General features: G+C 54.4%; 2 protein-coding genes across 2 annotated transcripts in view; one reads left to right on the top strand and one right to left on the bottom strand.

Moving 5' to 3' along the window:
• Positions 1–523: 523 nt before the first annotated feature.
• Positions 524–3,960, bottom strand: TPRG1L (tumor protein p63 regulated 1 like). Its single transcript, XM_075721600.1, has 5 exons — positions 3,775–3,960; positions 3,600–3,691; positions 2,115–2,291; positions 1,451–1,604; positions 524–718 (listed from the first exon to the last, which is right to left on the bottom strand). The coding sequence occupies exons 1-5, from the start codon at positions 3,958–3,960 to the stop codon at positions 524–526; spliced, it is 804 nt and encodes a 267-aa protein (XP_075577715.1).
• Positions 3,961–7,917: 3,957 nt separating this feature from the next.
• MEGF6 (multiple EGF like domains 6) overlaps positions 7,918–22,659 on the top strand; it is a 104,312-nt gene continuing 89,570 nt past the window's right edge. Inside the window, exons 1-3 of the mRNA XM_075721539.1 lie at positions 7,918–8,003; positions 10,458–10,568; positions 14,880–14,989. Of these exons, the coding sequence (XP_075577654.1) occupies positions 7,918–8,003; positions 10,458–10,568; positions 14,880–14,989 (307 nt within the window). The remainder of the gene's footprint in view (positions 8,004–10,457; positions 10,569–14,879; positions 14,990–22,659) is intronic.

Here is a 22,659-nt window from a genome sequence, read left to right as displayed (position 1 = left end):
TTGCTAAAGAGCGACATACACGGCTTTCAACATGCTTAACAGGCGTTAATCAAAATGCTAAGATTACTGTAATTGTGAACGCTAATACCTCTTTAAACAATACGAATCGATCCCAGGCACACGACATGATTTGACACCATATATAGGGATAAACTGTAACACGGCATGAATGTTCTGCTATATCTTGGATATTTGTGCGGTGTTTGCAGCAGATGCCAATTGCACTTAATTAACGGGGAAGAACATGTAGTTAGAAATGGAAAATACCGCTGCTCGCTGGCCCTGTAGAACCAGTAAGAACTGTGAATTAGAGACAAGAATGATGCTACCCTGTGCCTGCTTCAGGTTAACCTGACCCGTGCCTTCTCCGTAACAAGCGGGGCCTCCTGCGAACTGTTGGATCTACAACCACCCCCTTTTGTTCCCCTAACTTGATTATTGAGTATTCTGCCACGCAGCGTGCTCTGCCCAGGAGACCAAGGTCAAATCACTTTCCCTTTGAAAAGATTAAACGCAATGACTTTTAAAATCCAATTTTGCCTCTTGTCATGGAGTAGCCAAGTTTGGCCTCGTTGTTGATGAAGGACATCAGTCCCAGGTAGGTCTCGATCAGGAGGGGACGCTCCAGCACGAGCACGCCGTTAGCCCTTCCTGGCAAGGGACGCTCCTTATGGGCCTTCTTCACAGCTTGAATTAGCTGAGTTTTAAAGTTTTCCAACTGCAAGGAAAAAAAAAAATCACCTTGATGTTTTGCTAAGACTGGTTAGGCAAATGGCTGCTGATGTTGGGTTGTAAAGGATTAACACTAAAGCTGTAGTAGAACTTTGCGTTCTGGCACTTAACCTTAAGGAAGCAGTCGATTGCGTACCAGGGTACTATTTGCACCTAACTTCAACGTGTGGGCTAGATGTGTAAAGACTTACCAGTGACTAATACTGTTTTTTTCTGACTCTAGTTCTCCCGTCCTTATCACTGACGTGTGGAACTTAAATTACCAGTGTTCGGTTGTTAAGGACTTCTGCAGAAAGCAACTATTGCAAGAAAAACCGAGACCCGCCTAAGTGAATGCTTACAGTCAGCAATTAACCTATTTGTTTCATTAGCTGGCGGTCCTAGACAGAGAGTCAGGCATCGGCCTGGCGGGTGAGCAAGAGCAGGAATGGCACCGCGTCCCATTTCCTTCCGCGTTTTACAGACTCTGCACTTTTGGAAGTTTCAGCTTCCTTCTCGTAGAAACTATTTATGGGCAGCCGGCACAAACCGACAACTGGGTTGCCCTGCAAGTCAGAATTTGGAGAAGGGGGAAACGCAGCTTACAGCTTTAAGTTCTGTCTCTTTGATTTAACTGCTTCTATTTGATTTAACTGCTGTATCTTTTCAAAATAACCTAAGTCGTATCCAGCCCGTGGGATCAACGAGCTGCCTAGAATAGGAGCGGCGATGCCCTTACCAGGCAAAGGGATGCGATCTTCTCGTCAGCATCTGCCATGGGATGTTCGGTGAAGGTGACGTATGGGATGTTTGTGGACCACGGGTTCCATCTGTTTATGAAGGAGGCGCGGCTTTGCTTGTCCCACTGAATTCGAACACCGACACCTTCTCGCCTGATATTGAAGACAGCAGAATTAATACGGTAAGACTTTCGGGTCTTTGAGGCAAGTTTAATTCGAAATGCTTTGTCTGAGAGCGACCTACTTAAAACTGGAAGCTGAAATAGAAGTTTGACAGTAAGTTTTTCCTCTAGAACAGTAATAGAAGAATTCAGACCCTGAAAAACGCAAAGGTGCGTCCTTGTAAGCTGAGTGCGAAAAGGTTAATTTAAGCTCATTAGGCACCTAGGACACAACGCCTCGACCGTACTGCCCATGATAGCCTGCGTTTGCACATGGCCTGATATTTACATGCGGCTTTCTAGTAACGCTAAGGCACTACTGCTACTACTTACTGCCTTACGCAGTGGCGACCAACTTCTGCCCCCAGAGCTATTCGTCTTACCTTGAAAGTCCTCGAGCAACTCGCTTTTAACGTAACCGCTGACGAAGCGACAGCTCAAACTATTTACAAAATCAATGCGAGAATTACAGTGACGTTACGGTATTCCTGCCTCAACTTACTTGTTCAGAGATTTAGGTGGGAACTCAAACTCGCCTACAGAGATGGTGTCAACTGCGCCGAGGGCTATCCTCGTCACGTGCTGGCACTGCAGGCTGATGAAGTTGTACTTGCAGACGAGGAGGGACCAATCCGTGATGAGAACGAGACGCTCCTTCTCGTTGTTCCAGTGATCGATTCTGGTAAGAGAACACGACTGAGCTTTAGCGGTTTTGATTAACGGCTGGCAACACTTAACAGCTCGACAGACAGAAGAGTCGCTACGGGGAACGAAGCTGAAGCCTCAGTAATGCCGTATTTCCCGCTAGGGCTTTTGCTTTGAGTCGGCAAGTCTGGTCGGAGGTTGAATGTCACGACGCAGTCATGCTGCAACATAGGAAGATATTAAGAAAATCAGAATGAGCCTGAAGATCTTGAGAGCACGCTCTAGTGCTATCTCCTGTTATGTGAGAACAAATGCTACTTACTGGGGCAGGTGAGCCTCCCACAGCCCTTCCAGCAAGCGTTTAATACCGCGCTGTTAGCGTGGTGTTTGCTAAATTATTGTTGTTTAGCGTGTTGCTAAATTATTAACCGCATTTGTGCGTGTTCAGGGGAAAGAAATCGTTTTCTTTCACTGTGGGGCCTGGCTGAGCGTTCCCCTCTGTGAGAACAGCCTGTATGTTCAGAAGTTGGTGGGTTTCTTCAAATTCTGTGAAGAAAAGATCCTGCCTTTCCCCAAGCGTTTTGCCAGACTGCGTTGTTGAACCATCACAGCTATACTGCTATCTCGTCCTTAGGGCAACCTAAGAGTAGGGCGTATTTTTACCCTAGGGGCAACGAGCTCAGCTTTTAAACTAGCACCTGGGAAATCTACCTCAGCTTATTCTTAGTGTTACCCATTTAATTGTCTTTCTGGAAATTAAAACCTGTTGTTTTGACACGAGCACTGATGTAAAGCTGCTGAGCCCACAGCGCAGAGGTTAAGTGCACACGGCGGGACCGGGCGGTCGCCCGGCGTGCCTCCACCCACCGCGAACCTTTTCTTTCCGCTTCTCCCCGCCACTTCGACTCGTGCCACGGTGGAAGGACCAGAACCGCCCCTGCCGCCCGCTTGCCCCCAGGAGCGCTCGGGGCTGGCGGACCCGGCCGAGCGTCGTTCCGGAGAGGTCGGCGCGCTGCGCTTCGCCTCGGTCCCCTAGTCCGGGTGCGCTGCCAGGTGTCGCTTCCCTTCCGTTTGGTGAATTTTAGGGCTGAATTTTGGAGCCTCGGCGTGGCGTTTGGCGAAGCGGGTTCGGCAAGGCTGCGTTAGCGGGTGTAGCACGCGAGCCCTGCACCCTACGCCTTCCGCGGCGAGCCCGCTTGCGAGCTGCCATCGCGCTCCTCGGCGGGGCCGCACCGCGGGCAACCGGTGCCCTCGCCCCGGGCCGCCCCGGGGCCTGCGCTGCCTGTCGCGGGGGTCGGCGCGGCTGTCCCGGAGCGGCCCCCGCCCGCGGCCCGCTACTTACTCGGTGAGCAGCCAGACGCTCCGCACCTCCCCGTCCTCGCCGGGCGCCACGGCCGCCCGGATCTCGCCCACCGCCCGCTCCACGGTGCCCGGCTGCGGGGGGGGGGGGAGAGGAGCCGGTTACCGGGGGCCGCGCGTACCGGGGGCCGCGGCCACCGCCCCGCCCGCGGCCGTACCCGGAACACGAAGTACTCCCGCAGGCGGCCGGCGCGGCCGGCGGTGCGCACGCTGAGCGGCCGCAGCGTCTGCCGGGCCTCCGGGGCGGGCCCGGGGGGCGGCCCGGCCTCCCCCGCCAGCAGCAGGGCCGCGGGGCTGCCGGGGCTGCCGGGGCCGCCCTCCTCCGCGTCCCGCAGCTGCAGCATGGCGGCCGGGCCGGGGGGGAATGGCGCTGGCCACGGCCTCCGGGCCCGCCCCTGCCCCGCTCCGCGCCGGGGGCGGCACCGCGGGGCGGCGCCGGGGCTGCCGGGGCCCGGGCCGGGGCCTGTGGTGCTGGTGCTGCCGGGGCCGGTGCTTGTAGTGCTGGTGCTGGTGCTGCCGGTACCGGTGCCGGTGGTGCTGGTGCTGCCGGTGCCAGTGCCTGTGGTGTTGGTGTTGCCGGTACCAGTGCCACTACCGGTGCTGGTGCTGCCGGTGCCAGTGCCTGTGGTGCTGGTGCCACCGGTGCTGGTGCCGCCGGTGCCTGTGCTGTTGGTTTTGCCGGTACTGGTGCCTGTGGTGCTGCTGCTCCCGGTGCTAGTGCCTGTGGTGGTGGTGCTGCCGGTGCTGGTGCCTGTGCTGTTGGTGTTGCCGGTACCAGTGCCACTACCGGTGCTGGTGCTGCCGGTACCGGTGCCTCTCCCGGTGCCAACACTGCTGACACCAGTACCGGTGCTGGTGCTACTGGCGCCAGTACCAGTGCCTGTGGTGCTGGTGCCACCAGTGCCTCTCCCGGTGCCAACGCTGCTGATACCAGTACTGGCGCTGGTGCTGCCAGCGCTGCTGGTGCCAGTAGTGGTGCTGCCGGTGCTGGTACCTCTCCCGGTGCCAACACTGCTGATGCCAGTACCGGTGCTGGTGCTGCTGGCACCGGTACCGCTGTCTGTGGTGCTGGTGCCACCGGTGCCTCTCCCGGTGCTGACACTGCTGATACCAGTACCGGCGCTGGTGCTGCCAGCGCTGCTGGCACCAGTACTGGTGCTGCCGGTGCTGGTGCCTCTCCCGGTGCCGATACTGCTGATGCCAGTACCGGTGCTGGTGCTGCTGGCGCCGGTACCGGTGCCTGTGGTACTGGTGGTGCTGGTGCCTCTCCTGGTGCCAACAGTGCTGATGCCAGTGCTGGTGCTGGTGCTGCTGGTGCCTCTGCCGGTGCCACCACTGCTGCTGCCACTGCTGGTGCCTCTGCCGGTGCTGTTCGTGCTGCTGGTGCTGCCTGGGCACGCGTGGTCCAGTTTTGCGGGCACACGAGGTGCGTGCGCGGCAAGCCCTGGCCCTAGCCAAAAAGGAAGGTGCTGCGCCACTCAGGCCGTCTGGGCGCACGGTGTGATGCACCCGCCAAGCGGTGAGATTTGTGGGGCTCCGCGCAGGCTGGGCAGAAGTTGCAGGTGCGATGCAGCAGATGAAGGACAGGAAGGTGACAGAGTGAGGCAGAACTGCAAGTTTAAGCCCTAAAGCCCATGCCATGTTCAGTGTACTTGATAGTGATGATTAAATAGTGCTAGGGAACGAATGGCAAATGAATATTTCTATTTCTGTCATCTCTGGTGCTATTGCAGACACCATCATCACTACTTATGGGACCACAGCGTATCTTTGACCGTATCGTACCTTTGACCACTTTCCAGGGCTGTTTTACCCTGAGCCAGAGGATGGCATCTTCAGCAGCAGTCGTGCTGGGAAAGGGTACAAAATTGCAAACGTATTAAATCGATTTCGCGGGCAGCATTGGGTTTCAGATATCCATCTTTCCCACGCGTTTCACAAACTCTCCGCTGTGCTCCCTGCCGCCCCTGCTCGCCCTGAGCCCGTTTAGACGGGAAGCCTCACCGCTTTCTTTAAAGCGACTTACAAGAGAATTGCAGCACTGGCTTTACGCTCGGTAACGTCGTGCACCGGATTCAGAGCGCGGCTTTTTCCATTGGGGCTCCCTCTTCCCTCTCCAGGCAGCTTGCTGGGGATGGCCACGGCCGAGAAGGCGACCGCGCCGGCATCGCTGCCTCCTGCAGCCGGACCTGCCTGGATCCTCTTAGCAAGTTGTCTCCTGGCCGCCCGGTAGCCAGGATCGTCACCTGAGACGCAGCGTGGGAGCGGTGGCTGGGCCGGGATGAATCCCTGTCCCTGTCCCAGAGCTGAGACCTGGAGAGGGAGCCACACTCCAGGCTCTGCCTGCTGCGGGCCGGCTGGGCTGGAGGACAGGCTGCCCTTCACCCGTCCCACCGCCCTGCCTGTCGGCCTTTGGGCAGCCCTGGCAGGGACCGGTGCCTCGCCGCGCCCCGAGGTTTCACCCGGACCAGGTACCGCGAACCCTGCGCTGTGTTTGCCAAAGCCGGACCCAAGCTGAGGACCGGGTGGGTGTAGGTAAAGCTTTTGCGTAGCGGTACGCAGCGCTGAAAGACTCGCTGGTTTCCTGCTGTGAGAAAAGTCCTAACTTTTAAAGTCCTGACAGGAAAACGGAGGCCTGAGTTTATCGTATGCCGGAGCGCTCTCTGTCATTATAAAACATCCTTATGCAGCTGCCTTTCCTCCCCAGGAACAAGGAAAGATGTTGTCTTCGCTTCTGTTAGGCTTGGCAGATATTTCTAAGGGGAAACTTGAGCCCCGCTTACCCGCTCTTCTCGCTGGCCTAAAGGATTTATGCGAATGCTGTGACTTTGGAGGGGTTGAGGTGTAAAAACCATCCTACTGCGTCGCCCACTTGCTCATCCTTCCTGGAAGGAAGGCAGGAGACGGCTCAGCCCTCCGTAAGCCCTCGCCGTGGCTGCCGAGGCTGGCAATAACCGCTGGCCGCAGGTTTTTGGAAACGTAGCGGTGAACCGCCCGAGAGTTAGGCGTGGGCGCTTCTCTCTCCATTTGCTCGTTTCACAAGGGCCGGCGGACTGGCACCCAACGTCAGCAAAATCCTTATCAATGTGTCCCCAGGTAGGGGGGAGTTCGGTGGGAAAAGGTAGATGCAAATTTAATCTCGTTCCCTGACTCCTCTTTGCCCAGCGCCTTCCCCTGCCACCCCGGTCGTTCAGCTGCGCTCTAGCAGCCGAGCGCAGGTCGGATGCGTCCCTGCCTGTTTTACACGCGCAGCGGAATTTCCTTGGGAAGTGATCAGTTTTGTTATCTGTTAGAGCGCAGAGGGAAGATTAAATCTCTGCGGGCTATCTTTGGAGCTGCTGGGAAAGGGATTTTGGGCAGCACACAGAGTTGGCCTTGGGTCGCGCGAAAAGAGCTGTCTTTGGAGAAACAAACCCGAACCGTTTCTGCTACCGTTCTGCTGGGTTTGCCCCCTCCTCTCGTCGGGGCTGGGCAGGGCTGGTGGGAGGGATTTCTGACTGTCAGCAAGAAAAGAAACAAGAGAGCATGTGAGGGAAAGGAGCTGGACCTGGGGAAGGCAGGAGGGAAGTTTTGTTCCTCCCGTGCAAGGCAGGGAAGCGGCTCCTGGCACGCGTGTGGGAGCGCTGGGTCCTGTCTCGGGAGGGAGGTGGGGAGCTGCAGCGGGAGGATGGCTTCAGCCGTGCGGGTGGGGTGAGCCAGCACCCCGCCTGCTTTGGGAAGAGTCCTCCGGGAGGTGGGCTTCTCGGGGCGCAGGGGAGCACCCCCCCCCTTTTTCCCGTCCCTTGCCCGGCGCTGAGTGTTATATTGCCTTGCGAAGCAGATTGCGACTCTGCATCGGCTAAACCCACATGGGGCTCCGTTGCTGGCCGGAACCCAGGTCTTGTGAGCTGCCAGGTCTTTGGGCTTTGTCAAGAAGCGACTGCCAGAAGGAGAAGTCACTTCGCTACATTTCATGATGAGCAAATGAGCGTAAGAAGCCAGGTTTGGTTCGGGGAAAAGCCCAGTGACAATCTGCGCTATAAGCATTTCCCATGGACTGAAGAAACGTGCTGAAGTGAACCCGTACGGGAGGAAGCATCCAGGAGCACCAAATCTGCTCTCCCCGTGCAAGAATTCCTGTGTGCTCCAGTAGCGTTGTCCTCTGCGAGAAGGAGGGACACCGGCAGGTTGGGAACAGGAGGGAGCCGGGAGCGTTCTCCGCGAGGAGCAGGAACGCGCCAGCCGTGCTCGAGAAGGCTGCGAGCACTGAGATTTTCTAGGCACCCACCGAAGCGCTTCGGGGGGACAGAGGAGCTGTTGGGATGGAGTTGCACGCGGTGGCACTGTCGCTCGTCCTTGCGCTGCGAATGTCTTCTCTTGCTTCTGGGAACAAACTCCAGCCCCATATGTAAGTAGTGAGCAAAGAGCACCGGCGCATTTTCATGGGGCAGGGAGCTGTAAAGCGGAAGGTAAACGCTGTGTTTTACAATCAAAGGTGAAGGGGGAGCAGAGGGAGTGAGGGGGAGGGAGGGCTGCTCTGCATTTCTCTATCTAGTCCCACAAGTGAACAGAAATCTGAGAATCTGGCTAGTCTGCCTGCGGGGCTCGCTCGCTGGCTTTAATCGAAACGTCGCTGTTGTGCGGGCGTGGGACGCGACCGATGTGTGAGCAAGACCTGCCGGTTTTATTGCGCTTCGCCTATCTCTTTCTTATTGCATGGTTCTTTCCCCCTTTTGCTGTTGCTCTAGCAGCACGTAGTCCGTTCTTTTTAATTAAATTTTACAGCTACAGTTTGCTGTTAGTCATTTGGCTTCTTTGGAAAACTTCCTTGCAAACTTGGTCTCCTGCCAGAAGATGATCTCTCTGGGCAGGGGGATCGCTCTAATTCTTTTTGTGAATGAACCCAGCGTTGTGTGGTGTGCTAACTCTAAGCTTCTCTCCCTGATGTTTTTAACTTTTTGATGGAAAAGGGGTCCTTTTCAGCAGATAAAGCTTTCGCCAGAAGATGCCTTTTCTCCCCACATCAGAGCTTTTGTGCTTCTGCCTTGACAAGTACTTTTAGGGCTTCTTGGATGAGACACCGGAGATGAGATGTGTGCCAAAGTGTCAGCGAAAAGAAAACGCCAGTGCCCGGGAAGCGCCGTCGCTTCCCATAGGGCACTGCTGACGGTGCCCGTTACGCACACAGCCGCTGCTTGGGGCACACAAGAACCTTTCTTCGCTGCAATAAATCACGCCAAAACGGTGCTGCTGCTGCCAGCCTTGTCCTCGTGGTTCATTTCGGTTCTTTTTTTGGCGGTGCAGACAGCTCGGAGGTGAGGCGCCTGCAGGCTAAGAGCAGAGGAGGTCCGGGCGTAGGGAAATACCACCCTGCATCAGCTCGCAGCTCGCCGCGCATGGAGATGCTCACGGGATGGAACGGCTTCTCTGGCAGTCGCCGTTAGCGCCGGGGGCTGCTGCGCGGGTGAAGCGAAGTGTGCGGAGCTTTGCGAGCCAGGCAGCTCGGCTCTGGCCACGTCGGGGGATGAGAGGAGGTGCGAGAGCGAAGCTAGAGGGGGAAGGCAACGTGCCATGAACCCCGAAGGCATTGCCAGGCTTGCTCGCGCAGCGGTGCCACTGAACGGCGTGGAGCAGTCAGGTGCCGGCTGCAATCTCTCTGCTTCACCGAGTCCAAATTATTTCCTTTAACTTCTTTTATAGAAAGTGTTTTTGTGAAAACTCTCGGTCCCTTTCGAAGGACTGGAAGCAGCAGAAGCGGTCCCCAATAACGAGTGGCTCGCAACTCACTAGGTCAGGGGCAAATGCTTCCCTCTTCGTTCTTAGTTAAAGCTACTGGCTAGTATTTGGTGAACGAGAGTTAGGATTAGAAAAAAAATAAAGCGCAAATGGTATTTGCTTTATTTTCTTACTCACTGAATTATACATATTCACTTTATTTACTGGAGTTAGTCGTGCAGCCCTTGGCTCTGAACGAGTGAGAAAGCATCTAAGACAGCAAACTGAATTCTCATTTCAAGCAGTATTAATAAAATGATGTATCATGGCTAGCGGCAGAATAATTTTTTTTCCCCAACGCTCTCAGAAGATGCAGATATCATTGGTGTTTGCAATGACGGTAGTCAGGAAAATAATCCCCTAGGTGCAAAGAAAGCGTGTGTATTCTTCATTAACTGAGAGCGGGCAGAATGGACAAACACAGAAACTACGGTGCTACCGTGTCGTGTGGGCTGCTGCCTCTTTTCTGATCCAGCCTCTCTGTTTTAAGGCTAAAAATTAGCCTTAACGTATCAGTGGAAAAGTAACTGCTGCATTTTTCAAGTGGGCCGTAGCGTGTCCCAGGACCTAGAGGTGCGAAGTGGCAGCAGCTTCCCAAGCTCGCTGAAGTTTGCTGTGTTGCAGTCTTGCCAAAGCGTATCGCTTTAGATTTGTTTCCACGCCCGAGCCGCCCCGGGGGCTGCAGGTCCGGAGGTTCGAGGAGGGGGTTCAGGGCAGAGCGGGCTCCGTTCGCGGAGGCCTAATGACGTGCTTCTGAGCAACGCAGGTGATGTTGTTGTGCTGTGTTTTGCTGGTGCCGGTGCCACGCTCTTACCTGTTCACAACAGCATTGCATCCAAGAGTTTTTGGGGGAGGTGGGTAGGCTGCACTGGCAGCTGCTTGTGGCTGGCCGAGCCGGCAGATTTCTTTTCCCTGCAGCGATTTAATAAAATGAGGCGGCAGATATTGTACATTGCATAAGATCTTGCTGCTCTTTCAGTAAGGAAATGAAGTTGCCCCTAGCTGGCGCCTGCTGAAGCGGTGGAAGCGCTGCGCTCCTCCCGCGGCAGCGTGCCGCCCCCCGTACACCCCTGTTTCTCTGTGCCAGGCCAAACGTCTGCGCGGAGCCGGAGCTGGCGATCGTGGGGCACCGGCAGCCGTGCGCCCAGGCTTTTACCCGCACCGTCAAAGCGTGGAAGCAGGACTGCGGAGGACGGCGGTGGTGCATGGGCTACGAGCGGAGGTACGTGCTCTTCCTTCGAGCTTGGGTTGCTCCTCGCGGGATGAAAATCGATTCCTTCTCGCCAGCAGCAGTGGGGAAGCGAGCTCGCTGCTCGCTTTGCGCCTGCAAATGGGAGAGCCCATCGCGCCGGCAGCGGCCGCACCGCTGGCAGGGTCGGGGCGCAGGAGGCGAGGGCTGGGAACGGCCCCGCCTGTGCCCGTCCCGCGGGCTGGCACGGGAAGGGGCCTCCATAACCGCTTGGTGCCCTTCGAGCAGCGTCAGTGACCGGACAACACGGCTGCGGCTCTCCTCGGTCCCCGGCAGCTCTCCAGGGAGAGAGGAGAAAGTACCCAGCGCTCGGTACCTGGCCTTCAGCGGGGCCGGCACTGGGGTACCGGGGCGGTTCGTTTAGGCGTCGATGCGAACGGGGAGCTACGTGCAGAGGTGTGGCTCTCAACCCACAAATCGGCCATAAAAGGGAATACTATTTTATTAGATATTTTTCTTGGCTAACACTGGGAGACTGTGAAAGATTTGTAAACCCTACGTGCATGTAGCCGGAGGGGTTCCTGACCCTACCTGGCATCTTTGTGACGCTAAGGGTTTTTAAGCTGTTGAGGAATTCCTGAAGAGAAGATAGACGGCTCTTGTTCTGAAGAAGCTTTGTCGTTGTGGTTAGCTGTTTCCAGTCTTCTGACGATGTGTTACATCTGTTCCCTATGATCATGCCGTGTTAATGAAACGACTTGATTGCACCACGTGCATTATTCCCCTATCTTTAGATGTCTCCAAAGCAGAGGCAGCTCAATGCCTCCGTAGTCTCACAGGGCTGAAGGCAGTAGCTGGGTCCAAGTGACATTTATTGAGCACGGTCTCAAGACAAAAAGGAGCCTGGAGAGCAGGCAGGGAGGGCCCTCAGAGGGAGGCCTACGAACACGTGCAACGGTGCAAATAATGCACGTTTCTCACCTACGCAGCAGCCAAACTACAACGTGTTCAGTCTGCTGGACTTCGCCTTCTTTTCCAGCCTCGTTGGGCAGTTACAAGCCTCTACAAAATAGTAACGATAGTAGTAGTTTCAAAGAAGGATCTTGGACTAGAGACAGCTTTTAAGTCTTGACTTCAGGAATTCCTCCTAACCCTGTAATTGCCAGTAATTATCTCAGTGATGATATCTGTGTAGTGGTAATAAAGGAGCAAAGAGAGTCCGTCTTTTGGCCGCGTTTAAGAGAGGACTCTGAAATGATAGGTGCCCTGTCTGCCTCTACTTCAAAGGCTGTGAACCCTTCAGACCCAGCTGTCCCTTTAGTTCTTCGATGTACATTTTTGACACTGTAGATCAAGGAACTGACATGAAAAAACTTTCTGTCGGGCTTTGTTGTAAGCATCAGAACAGCCTTGTGCTAAAACTCTGCTCCTGGTGAAAATACAGAGGTGAAGCCTAGAGGTGCTGTGAGGGATTCCCCCAGGGAATTTTAAAAGCGAGTACAGTAAAAGGACAATCGGCTAGACTCTCCTCGGGCAAGACTTTGTCCCATATCCCGTATCTCACTCTCAGCTTCTTTCAGGAGTTCCCATCGCAGCCAGCTCTTTGCAGTGGATGGAAGATCTCCTGCCAAGCTCCCTTGTGCGAAGCAACTGAGGGCAGTGGAGCGCGCGGTTTCGGCACTGACAGGGATGCTACGCAGCCCCTGTCTCACCCGCTGGAGCTGCTCCGGTTGGACCTGGCTCCGGAAGCACGTTAACAGCTTCAGGATCTGACACACACGGGGCTGGACTGAAATTGGCCTCGGCGCCTTTGAGTTCATGGGCGCGAGTAGGAAAATCCAGCATCTGCTCTTCCATTCCCCGGCGCACGGTTCAGCTCTGCTGCCTAGCTCCTGCGGGCGAGGAGCGGCTGTCTGCAGGGGCCGAAGCCCACGTCACGGACGTGCAGCGTTCATCACCGTTAGCTAATTTCCTGCAATGCCCGGGCACGCGTGGGGTGCTGCAGGCACCGCTGCGGTCCCGTCGTTCTGCCTAAGCCCTAAGTGTGGTTTAGGGGAGGTGGGCAGGCAGGGAACGGGGGGCAGCCGAGGGGGTGCTTCTCTGCTGAGTCGGTGCATTCCAAAACCAGCAGCATTTGGTTTTATAAGGCTTGTATCTGTCCCTAGAGCACTGGATCGCAACATTTCCTAAAAATCAGAGCAAACCTTGCTCTGCGCCCGCAGGACACGGGCCCTGCCTGCTCCCCAGCAGACAAGCTGAGCCTACCCTGGGCTGCACTTTTCCTCGTTCCTGGTAAAGCTATGGTTTTTGCTACCAGTTCCCCAACTTTCCCGAATTAGGTAACAACAGAAGGTAGCTTCGCTCAGCCCTCAGTAACGCCACTTGGAGGAATGACGGCGCTGTCCCAGAGGGGCTGGAAGCATTTTCCAGCAGCAGGACACAGCAGGATTTTTATGCCTGGATTCCATTAGTTCTGGCTCATTCAACATTTTCTGTGCCAGGGACTCCTTAAAGCACAAAAGAAAACAGAAACGTTGAAGATAAACTATCTCCTGCGCGGCTCTTTCCAGTCTGCAGCAGCCAGATACCCACAGGCAACTGAGGCTCTCAAAATATTTGCATCTCCTTGAGAAGCCACTTGGGCTGACTTAAGGACCTGAAGTGGCCGAGAGAGCCCACCAAGGCTCGTGGAGACGAGATGGTTCGGGCGGCTGCTGGGGGCAGAAAGGGGCCCGGGCTTAGTCCGGAGCTGTCCCACATTGCTATTTCTTGGACTACCTTTCCCTCCTCGTCCCTGAGCTTACGCAGGGCAGGTGGCAGAGGCTGCTTGCTGCCGTGCCGTTCTTGCTCGGTTCGGATGGAAAGGACGGCGCCTCGCGGGACGGCCCATGCCTCAAACGCTTGTCGCACCGCCCCGCGCCCGCCGTGTCCCCTTGCGCTTCCGATCGCACCCTGCCCTCTGCCTTAAAGCCCCGGGCTGGGCTGGGAGCCTGCGCGCGATACCGAGAGCATCCGGACGGATCCGCGCCCGATCGCCAGCGGTTCTGGTGCCTGCGTGGCTGTGAATTGCTCTCTCAGCTGCTTCTGGAACACGAGTGTTTCCTTCATAATTTGTTAACAGCTCATACGACAAAAATTGGTATCTGCTTTTATTTTTCTCCGCTGTGCTTCCCCATGCTGGTTGGCAGAGAAGAGCAGCCCAAGGTTTCCCTCACGGGAATGAATGGTTGACCGTTATTTAGGGTTTTTTTGTAGAAACATTCAGACAAAATCAAACAACTAGACAGAGTTAGGATAAATATTTTCAGTGGACATGTACAACACATCTGCTGTGCCAAATATTTGTTGTTGTTTGTCTGATTTGTTTTGGTGGAGTAGTTTCATGTCCTGCCAAAGGAGCTTTTTACAAATCGGCTTCAAAAGTCTTATCTGTGTTTCAATTTTCACGTACGCACAGCATCAAATTTCAAGGGAAAAAACGTCGCTTTTATTTATTTATGCTTCAGACCAACCCCTGCGTTACTGCCCCAACTCCTGCCCTGGAAGGGAACCGGCAGGAGTCGTAAAGGGACCTTCAGCTTCTGCCGGGGCGCAGCATCCCCTGCCAGGGCGAGCGGCGGCGCTTCGACTGCCGCTTCCCGAGCGGCTGCCACGCCGTTGCGTCCCGGTGCCGTGCAGGGCCGGAGAGGGCTTCTGGCTTTTTCTGGAAGACGGGAGAGACGCGGTCCCGCGTGTGGCGTGGCCGGCCTGGTGCTGGCTGCAGCGCTGGGCTCGTCGGTGCGGAGCTGAGGGTTGCCGTGGGGCTCGGCGGGAGGAGATCCGCCGAGGCGAGAGCCCTTTCCATCAGGGAATCGGTTCTGCCGGCCTGAGCCTGTAGCAGCCTCACTTGGCATTCCCATCAGGATTCTGATGATTTTTTTAGCTCTCCAGCCCCTTGGAGGCTCCTGCTTGTGCCCACCAAAGCTGGACTGAAATATCCGTTGTTCTTGATGTTTAAATTTCCTTTGTTAACAAGTGGTTTAAGAAAGGAGGGAAACAAGCGCTGAGAGCTGTGAAATAGTTTCCAAAAGAGAAAAGAGCCAGGGATGTTACGAGGACCTGGACGCTCCAGTCTCTCATGTTCCCGACTAAAGGAAATGACAAAGCATTTTCTTAGCATCGGCAAGCGTTGCTAGACCAGGCGGAAAAAAATGTCAGCACACTTGAAAACCAGATTCTTCATTTTATTTATATCCATAGAGTTCCAGCTTCTCTTCTTTCCGGTTTCCTCGTTCTGCAGGAATTAACGTTGTCGGGGTGGCATCTTGTTTTGTGTTTCAGAACGGTGTATTACACGGGCTACAGACAGGCGTACCGGGTGAAATACCAGACCGTGTACAGGTGTTGCCCGGGATGGTCCCAGCTCGGAGGCGATGCCGGCTGTCTCTACCGTAAGTACCACGCTGCTGGCGTCAGATTCTTTGTTCGGCACTGTTGGTGTTGGTTTTTTGGCTGAGGGTGCTCGTTTCAAGTCCTGTGCCTGCAGTCAACGCTATAGAATTGTCTTTAAAAAGAACTGGGGGGGGTTTGCTGTTTGTTTCTGGGCTTTTTATTCTTATTTTTATTTATAACTGTGTGTCAGGATTTTTCTCTGGCTTCCCAGGAAGTGCTGTGTGTCGCTTTCCCTTTTTGGAGAACCTTCTCATAGCGGCATGAAAGGGTTTTCAGGACACATTCATTTATCCAGTTGCCAAATGCTACTAAACATTTAAAATCAAGCCCAAACTGGTGTTTCGCATGGTGCCATTGGCGGAAGTTCTGGAAAACCCCAAACCCTGAGTGGACATTTCATTACAAGACCCAGTAATCGCTGTCTGTGTGATCGAACGTGCCGGCGACAGCTAATTTGCCAGCTGGTTGGTCTTACTCGGCATTCGTGGAAGAGGCGGCCTTTGATGAATTGCACGCAGGCTGAGAAATTGAGGCTTTGCTGCTGTGCCCCAGAGGGCGGGGAATTTTGGCTGGTGGCATGTGGCCACTTGTCGGAGCGCGCTCCCTGGCCGCTCCCCGCTCCTCACACCGAGCCGCGAGCGAGAGCGGGACTCGTTCATCGACTTAGACGTAAAGGGATGCGACCCCTCCGCTGCTTTGGAAAGGCTTGTGTGTCAGCTGCTGGTTCTGTTGGTTTTAAGACTCGCTGAGCTTGAGATGCCCCTGCCAGAGGTTAGAGCTCTCTGCAGCCCTCCCCTTCGTCGGCTCCCTCCTTTAGCCAAAGGGCGAGCGTTCGGGCTCGCGGCCGGTGGGATCCAGCAAGGGAGGTCGCGGCGTCAGCCTCGGAGCAGAAAGCAAACTGCCAGCATGGGTGCGGTGATGGCACTCATAGGCTTTGAAGCGGAGACCCAGAACTTGAGACTTTTGGATTCTGTGGCTGGCTTTCCTCCTCTTTTTTGTTTGCCTTAGTGTAATTCTCTGCAAAACAGGCATGGAAGTCTCTCCTTCCCAGCTGCGCGGGGAAGGTGCAATACATATTCAGATTTGCACGTGAGTCAGGCTAGGGATGTGCAAATATTAGTATGTAAGATGATTTTATGCTGTTATTGCAGAAGACGGAGGCAGCGTTATCCTCGTGGGCCCCATATTCCCGCCTCCCCTTCCAGGCTGCACTGCTTAACGTGGGAGGCAGCTGCTGCGTAGCTCCCGGCTCTTTTCCCTAAACGCCACGGCTATATCCAGCTGGGGAAATATTTAACTTTAAACTTTGCTTTTGAGATGCTGAAAGCAAATTAAGATCTTCTCTTGAATCAAACAAAGGTTCATCTGAGCATATGTGTAGAAATAAATGTCACCATCAAGGCAGAATCGCACGCATATGTGATATATTATTAATTCTCAGCCTAGCTGCATAATGGAGCTCCGCTCTTCTCTCAGCTAGGCTTTGAGGTGCACTCCTACCCTCGCCATAGAAAAGCAGCTTTCGTTCTAAGCGACAGGCAGGCGAACCACCAAAGCGTTGGGGATCTGACCTGCCCCGCCATCAAGGGAATGAAAGGTAGCCGTGTCCTACTCCATTGTAAAGGCAATTTTGATCGTAATTGACCTACAATGTAGGAAAACGTCTCCCACGGCCAGTCATCTTTTGTCTGTGAAGAGGCTGCGTATACCTTCCATGCGCTTTGACGCTTGAAGTAAAGGTATTAAAAAAAAAGCATGTCCAGCAACCAGTCTTTATTCTTCCTATTCAAAAGCCAGCAACACAGGAGAGCAGCCCCACTGTGCCGGAGGAAACTCCGTGGATGCCTAATAACCCGCTGTCGGCAAGCAGATAATAACCTTGGATGAACTCAGAAAGGCGCGTTCTGTAATGATTTTTCCTGCCGAGGAAGTGAGTAATTCCATCCAGGAAGGAAGCAGAGAAAAGGAAATAAAGCTGCTCAGGGCATGCTCTTAGCTCGTCCTCCTCCTCATCGGGACCAGCGCTCGGAGGCTGGGTGATGGTCCGCACCGGGCCGCTCGCTGCGGGGTCGGTCTGGAAGAAACAGGAGAGGGAGGTCTGCCTCTTCCGCAGATGAAAGGCTCGCGCTCTCCCTTTTAATTTCAAACTTGCTGCCAATGAGATGGGCAAGCCGTCGGTGTTTATTTTCTTGTCAGACATACGTCAGTAGTTCCCGTTGCTCTCTTTTAAACAGGTCTTGTTTACGTGTTTTCTGTGCGTTATTCCCAAGAGCAGCCAAGCTGGAAGATGTTTTGCAGCTGGGGTGTCAGCTGAAGAACAGGTTACAAGCTCCTTGCTTTTCCCTTGCTTCCGTCCATTAGCCTTTGCATTTCCAAGCGCGAACGAGGGCGCCGTGATCAGGTAAATGCTGCGTTAGCAGGAAGGACGCGAATGCGCAACTCGAGGCCGGCGACGCGCCCGGTGCCGCAGCGCAGCGCTGGGTAACTGCGCGCGCGCTCCCGCCTCTGCGCTGGCTGCGGAGCTGTCCTGGCGATCCCCGAGTACTCAAAGCATCTTAAATAATATTCCTGTGATAGGCAGCCTGTGTGGTTTTGTTTCTTTTTTTACCAGCTCCCAGGGACAGCCAGCCCTGGTGCTCTCTGCAAAAGCAGGATGACACCAACTCCAAAAACTCAGCAGAAATTTTTTTTTTTGCCTCCATCCATCCATTCAGATCTGGTCGAACACCGTTCATTCGAAAACGGGGACTGTGCTGTAGCCTTAAGTTTCTCGGACTGAAGAAAGGGGTGTTCATACACCTCAAGCGCAACTTGTGTGTCAGGGAGCTCGTCCCTGCGGGCCCTTTGCAGGGCAGAAGGAGGGTGTAGGAAGGACTGGCAGGGGAAACGAGTCAGTAAATATTAGTGACCTGCCGAGGCAGGGAAACACAGCCAGGGCATTATGTATGCTAGAGAATTTTCTGTTTGGTATGTAGCAATGGCGAGGCAGCCTGCGTTCACTGGCGTAGCTCCGCTGAAGGCGATGCAGCTATGCCAAAATATGTTAGCGGGATTTGTGGCCCTTCCTATCTGGCTTCAGAGATCCTTGATCGTGTTCCAGGAGCGCGAGGGTGGGGAAGGCCATCGCTGTTGACAGTTTAATTGGAGCTGCTGGACACGGTGCGATGGAATCGCTCCAGTAAGGACGTCTTATCTTGCATTCCCTTGGAGGCTGGCATCGCTTCGCTGCAGTGCTCTCCTTGCTCCAAATGCTGTCCATCGCTTGCTCGTGGCGTGCCCCGGAGCTGTCAGATCTCGCCTTGTAAAGGCAGGGTGCCCAGTTCCGTTGCGGCGTGCCTGCTTTTTGTCCTGTCTGTTCTGCTGGTAGCAGAAGCGTGAGGGCTTACTGCATTTCTGTTGCCCTCTGTCTTGGAGCATTCATCCGCTCAGTCCCATTTGGGAAGGAAAAAGGTCAGAAGTCAGGGCACCCTTTGCATTTTTAGCACGGCATCAGGTTCTTTCCCTGCCTGATTATTGATAGATTGACTTTCAGACTAAGCTGCTCAGTTTCAAGTGGCCTCTGAGATGCTACTTAAATTCCGCATGGGTTCGATAACACAGTTAAAGCTCTTGTTGATTAAGACAAGGGGCCTGCACGTCTGGTCATCCCCGTGATCTCCACTTTCAGCTCGAGATGTTGAAAAGCTGAGTCCCACCGAGTCTGTAGCTCTTGGCCTGCATGGAGGAGCTGGAGTTCAGCCGCAGACATCGTGCCTGCGTTCTTGGGTGCCTGGCTCTGCTGTGGCGCGGGATAGAAACACCTGAGTCAATTTTTAATAAGCTAGCTCAAGGAAATGCAGCAGCCTCGGTGAGCGCAGCCTGGCCGAGAAGCAGTTTAGCCAGTGCTGCCATCGTGCAACTGCGTGGCCAGGCAGCTTCCACTGCTCGGGCTCACGCTGTCTGGCACCCTGCACCGCGTGCCGTTTGCTGTTCGGATACCTCCGTGGAGCTACCAGAGGAGCTCGGCTTGGGCTGCTGGCCTAAAGCTTCAGTCACCGTCCCTAGTTCTTTATCTTGAGTTTTTATCTGGCCCTTGTTAGGATCACGCTTTGCTCTGATTTTTAGCTCAGGTAGAGGCAGAGCCTGGCCCTGGGTAAAGAGGGAGAATCAGCGTTCATTTGGCAAGGAGGTGGGAGGAAGCATCAGAGTCTGGGGCACGATGAAACCCCCTCCGAGCATCCCCAAGGGCTGAGGAGAAAGCAGCTGAATTTTAATCGCCTCATTAAAAGAGAAACTTTTATTAGTCACAAATGGCCTATTAAAAGGCTCCGGAGTGAGTTACCCTGCACTGAACCGCATTTCTTCCTGCCAACTCTGCTTAGCTTTAGCTTATCACCCGGCGAGCAGGGAAGGAGCGCTCAGCAGGGCCCGCTGCCGTGGCCGTGCTTGGCTGCCACCCTCGCTCCGCAGGCACGGCCGAGCCCGGCTCGCCGCACAACCCCAGGAGCCCGGCCGCGCCGGCAAGCGTGCACGGGCAGGCAGGAGCCAGCTGAGCCGGCGTCGCGGGAGCAGCTCCATTATTTGCCATGCAGGTTGGAAGGCTCGGCAGGAAATGTGTTCGGTTAACAATTTAATTTCCCTATTAGGCTGCCTTTCCTTTGTACATCACCTCTTGGCTCCTGGAGGCTCATTGTTTTGTCAGCTGAAAGGCTTTGACTGAACTTCTGAACCTTTTGCCTGGGATCAAGCCTAGCAGTGGTTAAACTTCTAGAGGACGCTGCCCTGGGAGCCCATCTTTGTGCACGCAGAGGACGGCTGCGTTGTGCTTCGGTCAGCCCGTACGTTGCGGGAGAAATGCTGTTCTCCATCGCTCTTCCTTTTAAATCAGTCTCTCATCTCTGACTTCCCAAGAATCCCACCTCGCTAAACCCTCTCAAAAGGCATCGCCTGCCCTTTCAAACAGAAGGAGGTGACGCTTTCTGTAATTTATCCTTTCTTTCCCGATTCCTGGAACAGCGTCGTCGCCCTTTTCCCAAATTTCATTGCATTAAACTTAGGTCGCACTGAATTAGGAGCTAGTTTGCAGAAAGCTTGGAAGGCGCAGGGGAGGGAGAGCCGCGGACCCCGCAGCCCCACCGGGCTGGGAAGTAGGCTATTAGGATTCCCACCCCGTGTGTGCCAGCCTGAAGCACAGAGCAGGGAATTGTCCGGGGCATGGCCAAGAATAATGCCCGTATCTTCTCATCCCTGATTTGTGTCGCTGCAGTTGCTTCGAATATTTTCCACTGTTGTGCTTTGGGTCTTACTGAACCGAGGGCTGAGCGCCGCTGGCAAATAGGGCATCAGGCAGCCAGGCTGAGCGTTACTGACACCCCGACTAAAGTCTGGTTCTTAGGTGATTAAGGTGAAGGATTCGGGGAAAACCAAACTGCTGCCTTATGCAATTTGGCCACTCAGTTCTATCTGATAGGGTTGAGGCAGAAAGGGAGGGAGGCGGAAAGGAAAGGGAGAAGGCAGAAGATGGCCCTTCTTGCCAGACTAGAGCTAGCAAAAACTTAAGGCTGCAGCCCTGGAGAATCTCGGCGTGCACCCGGAGATGGGAAGCGGCAACGAAACGCTCGCTGCCGGGAGCTCCGTCCGCCTCGCCACGCAGGAGGATGCGCACGGGGAGGCGTTTGCGATCGCAGGCGTCGCACGGTGCGGCTCAGCTGAGCAGGGGGCCTGTGAAAGAGTTTCCCAGGTTCCAGTATTCTGCACCAGCAGGCCAGCACGGGATTCATATGGGATCGCCACGGTGCCCAAGGATACCTGGCTATCAAGAGTCACTAAAGCGTTAGATGAGAAGATAACTGGCTTTCTGAAACAACATTTCATCACTGTCTCATTAGTTTGGGTAGACGAGTATTTGGACTTCAGTGCTACCTTTGTATTACTAAATAATCTTTTTTTTGGAGGGGGGGATTTGAAAAATTGTCAAGTCCTTAAAAGAGCCAACACTGAGGCTTAAGTATTTCAGCTCTAGTGCATCTGAGGTGCAAAGTTTGGGGAGTTCAGGTATCGGTGAGAATGAGACTTGGAACGAGCTGACGTTATCGCTCAGGCTGGTGAGCCGTGTCAGCTGCGAGGGAGCTCCCGCATCTCACAGCCACGCTTAAAACCGGGGTGTATTGTAAAAGAAGTGACAGAGCAAACCTCCTTAAAGCAGGTACATAGCTTTCCCTAGTAAAAGCGTGCGTTTTGATCGCAAACGTGCAAATTTGTAGAACATCATATTCACCTAAACCTTCACAAAACCTTCTTAATCACCGCGGACTGGGCGGAAAGCGTTGTGCAAGGCAGTGTCGCGATTTAGCACAGAGGAGAAATTAGGAAGTCAATTGTGTTTCTGTAGGAAAAAACAGAGCCAATACTTGATATATGGAGGGTTCAACGGTAGGAGGGGAATGGTGGGAAACTTAGTAATGCAGTTATTAGATTTCCACGTAGAGTCAGTTGTAACTGATTGCATTGCGGTAAGAGCTGAGTAAATACCTGACGACATAGTGCCCAGGGCTTGGCCACCACCGGGCTTTGACCCAGTGATTTGACTTTTACCGCGCCCCAAAACAAAGCGCCGCTGTGTCTCTCTCCACGCTGTCGTCAGGAGGCAGAGCGCCTCAGGCAGCTTCCCGTGAGCTGTCGGTGAACTTTGTGCAGCTGGTGAAACCTTCCAGCATTTAGGAGTTTTGGGGCCGTGAGTCTGCACTGCACTAACTATGTCACCGTTGTTACTTAGCGGAGAGGAGGCTGGAGGTGCGGGTGGGGAAAGACAAAGGACCGGCCTTTGCTGCCCCGGTAATCTCCCTTGGTTATAGGGGATGCTCGTGCTGCCAAACGCGACTCCCATTTGTGCAGACCTGTAATCAGGAGGGAAGGATTTTTTCTGGCATGGCAAGCGGACACCCGCACGCTTTGGGTTTCTTTTGTGCAAGTGGTACCCGCTCTTTCCCATCTCTGATTTTCCATGTACGTCTTCAAGTTTCACGTTATCTTTGAAAACACATTGGTAACATTGCCAATTTATCTTCCGGCGTGCATGAAACGCCCTGCTGATGTGCCCCAAAAATGCAAACGCTTCCTTGCACTGTTTCCATCTGTGATTCTTTTCTCCTGAGTGCACAACTGGTGTTTTGGAGTAGGCACGGAGTATTTGGTGCCAAGTATTTTGGAGCCATTTTTGAAGCCGGCATGGGGTGCCTCTCCTCCCCGGTTTTAATGACACAAAATGCAATATATAATTGCAGACCTGCTTTTTCTGTTACTAATTACTTACAGCTTGAGCTGGAACGGGAAGAGAAGCTGGGGGGCTCCCAGCTTGCAGATAGGAGGGAAAAATTATAGCCGGAGCGCGTGTGGAAACCTTAGTCCAGTGAGCGCCGTGCTAATTGTTTCCAGGTGGTTCCGTATCGTACGTAGGTTTGTAATTTAATCGCAGGCTTTGTGTGGTCAGTCGGTAACTGCAAAGGTGCCATTTCATCGCTGGCCTGCAGCAGGGTCCGGAGCCTTCTGGTTGGGGACTTCTCCACCGGCCCGTGCCCAGGACCGCACACCGCTCTCCGCACCCGCCGGTGCCACCGGTGTCTCGCAGGGGCCTTGCCGAACGCGCTTGAGCAGCTGACAGTCGGTTCGCAGGCTGTACCTGCTGAGATGT

The sequence above is a fragment of the Pelecanus crispus genome, chromosome 15 (genome assembly GCF_030463565.1).
Source record: "Pelecanus crispus isolate bPelCri1 chromosome 15, bPelCri1.pri, whole genome shotgun sequence".
Taxonomy (NCBI): Eukaryota; Metazoa; Chordata; class Aves; order Pelecaniformes; family Pelecanidae; genus Pelecanus; species Pelecanus crispus.
This window is presented reverse-complemented; position numbering and strand designations above follow the sequence as displayed.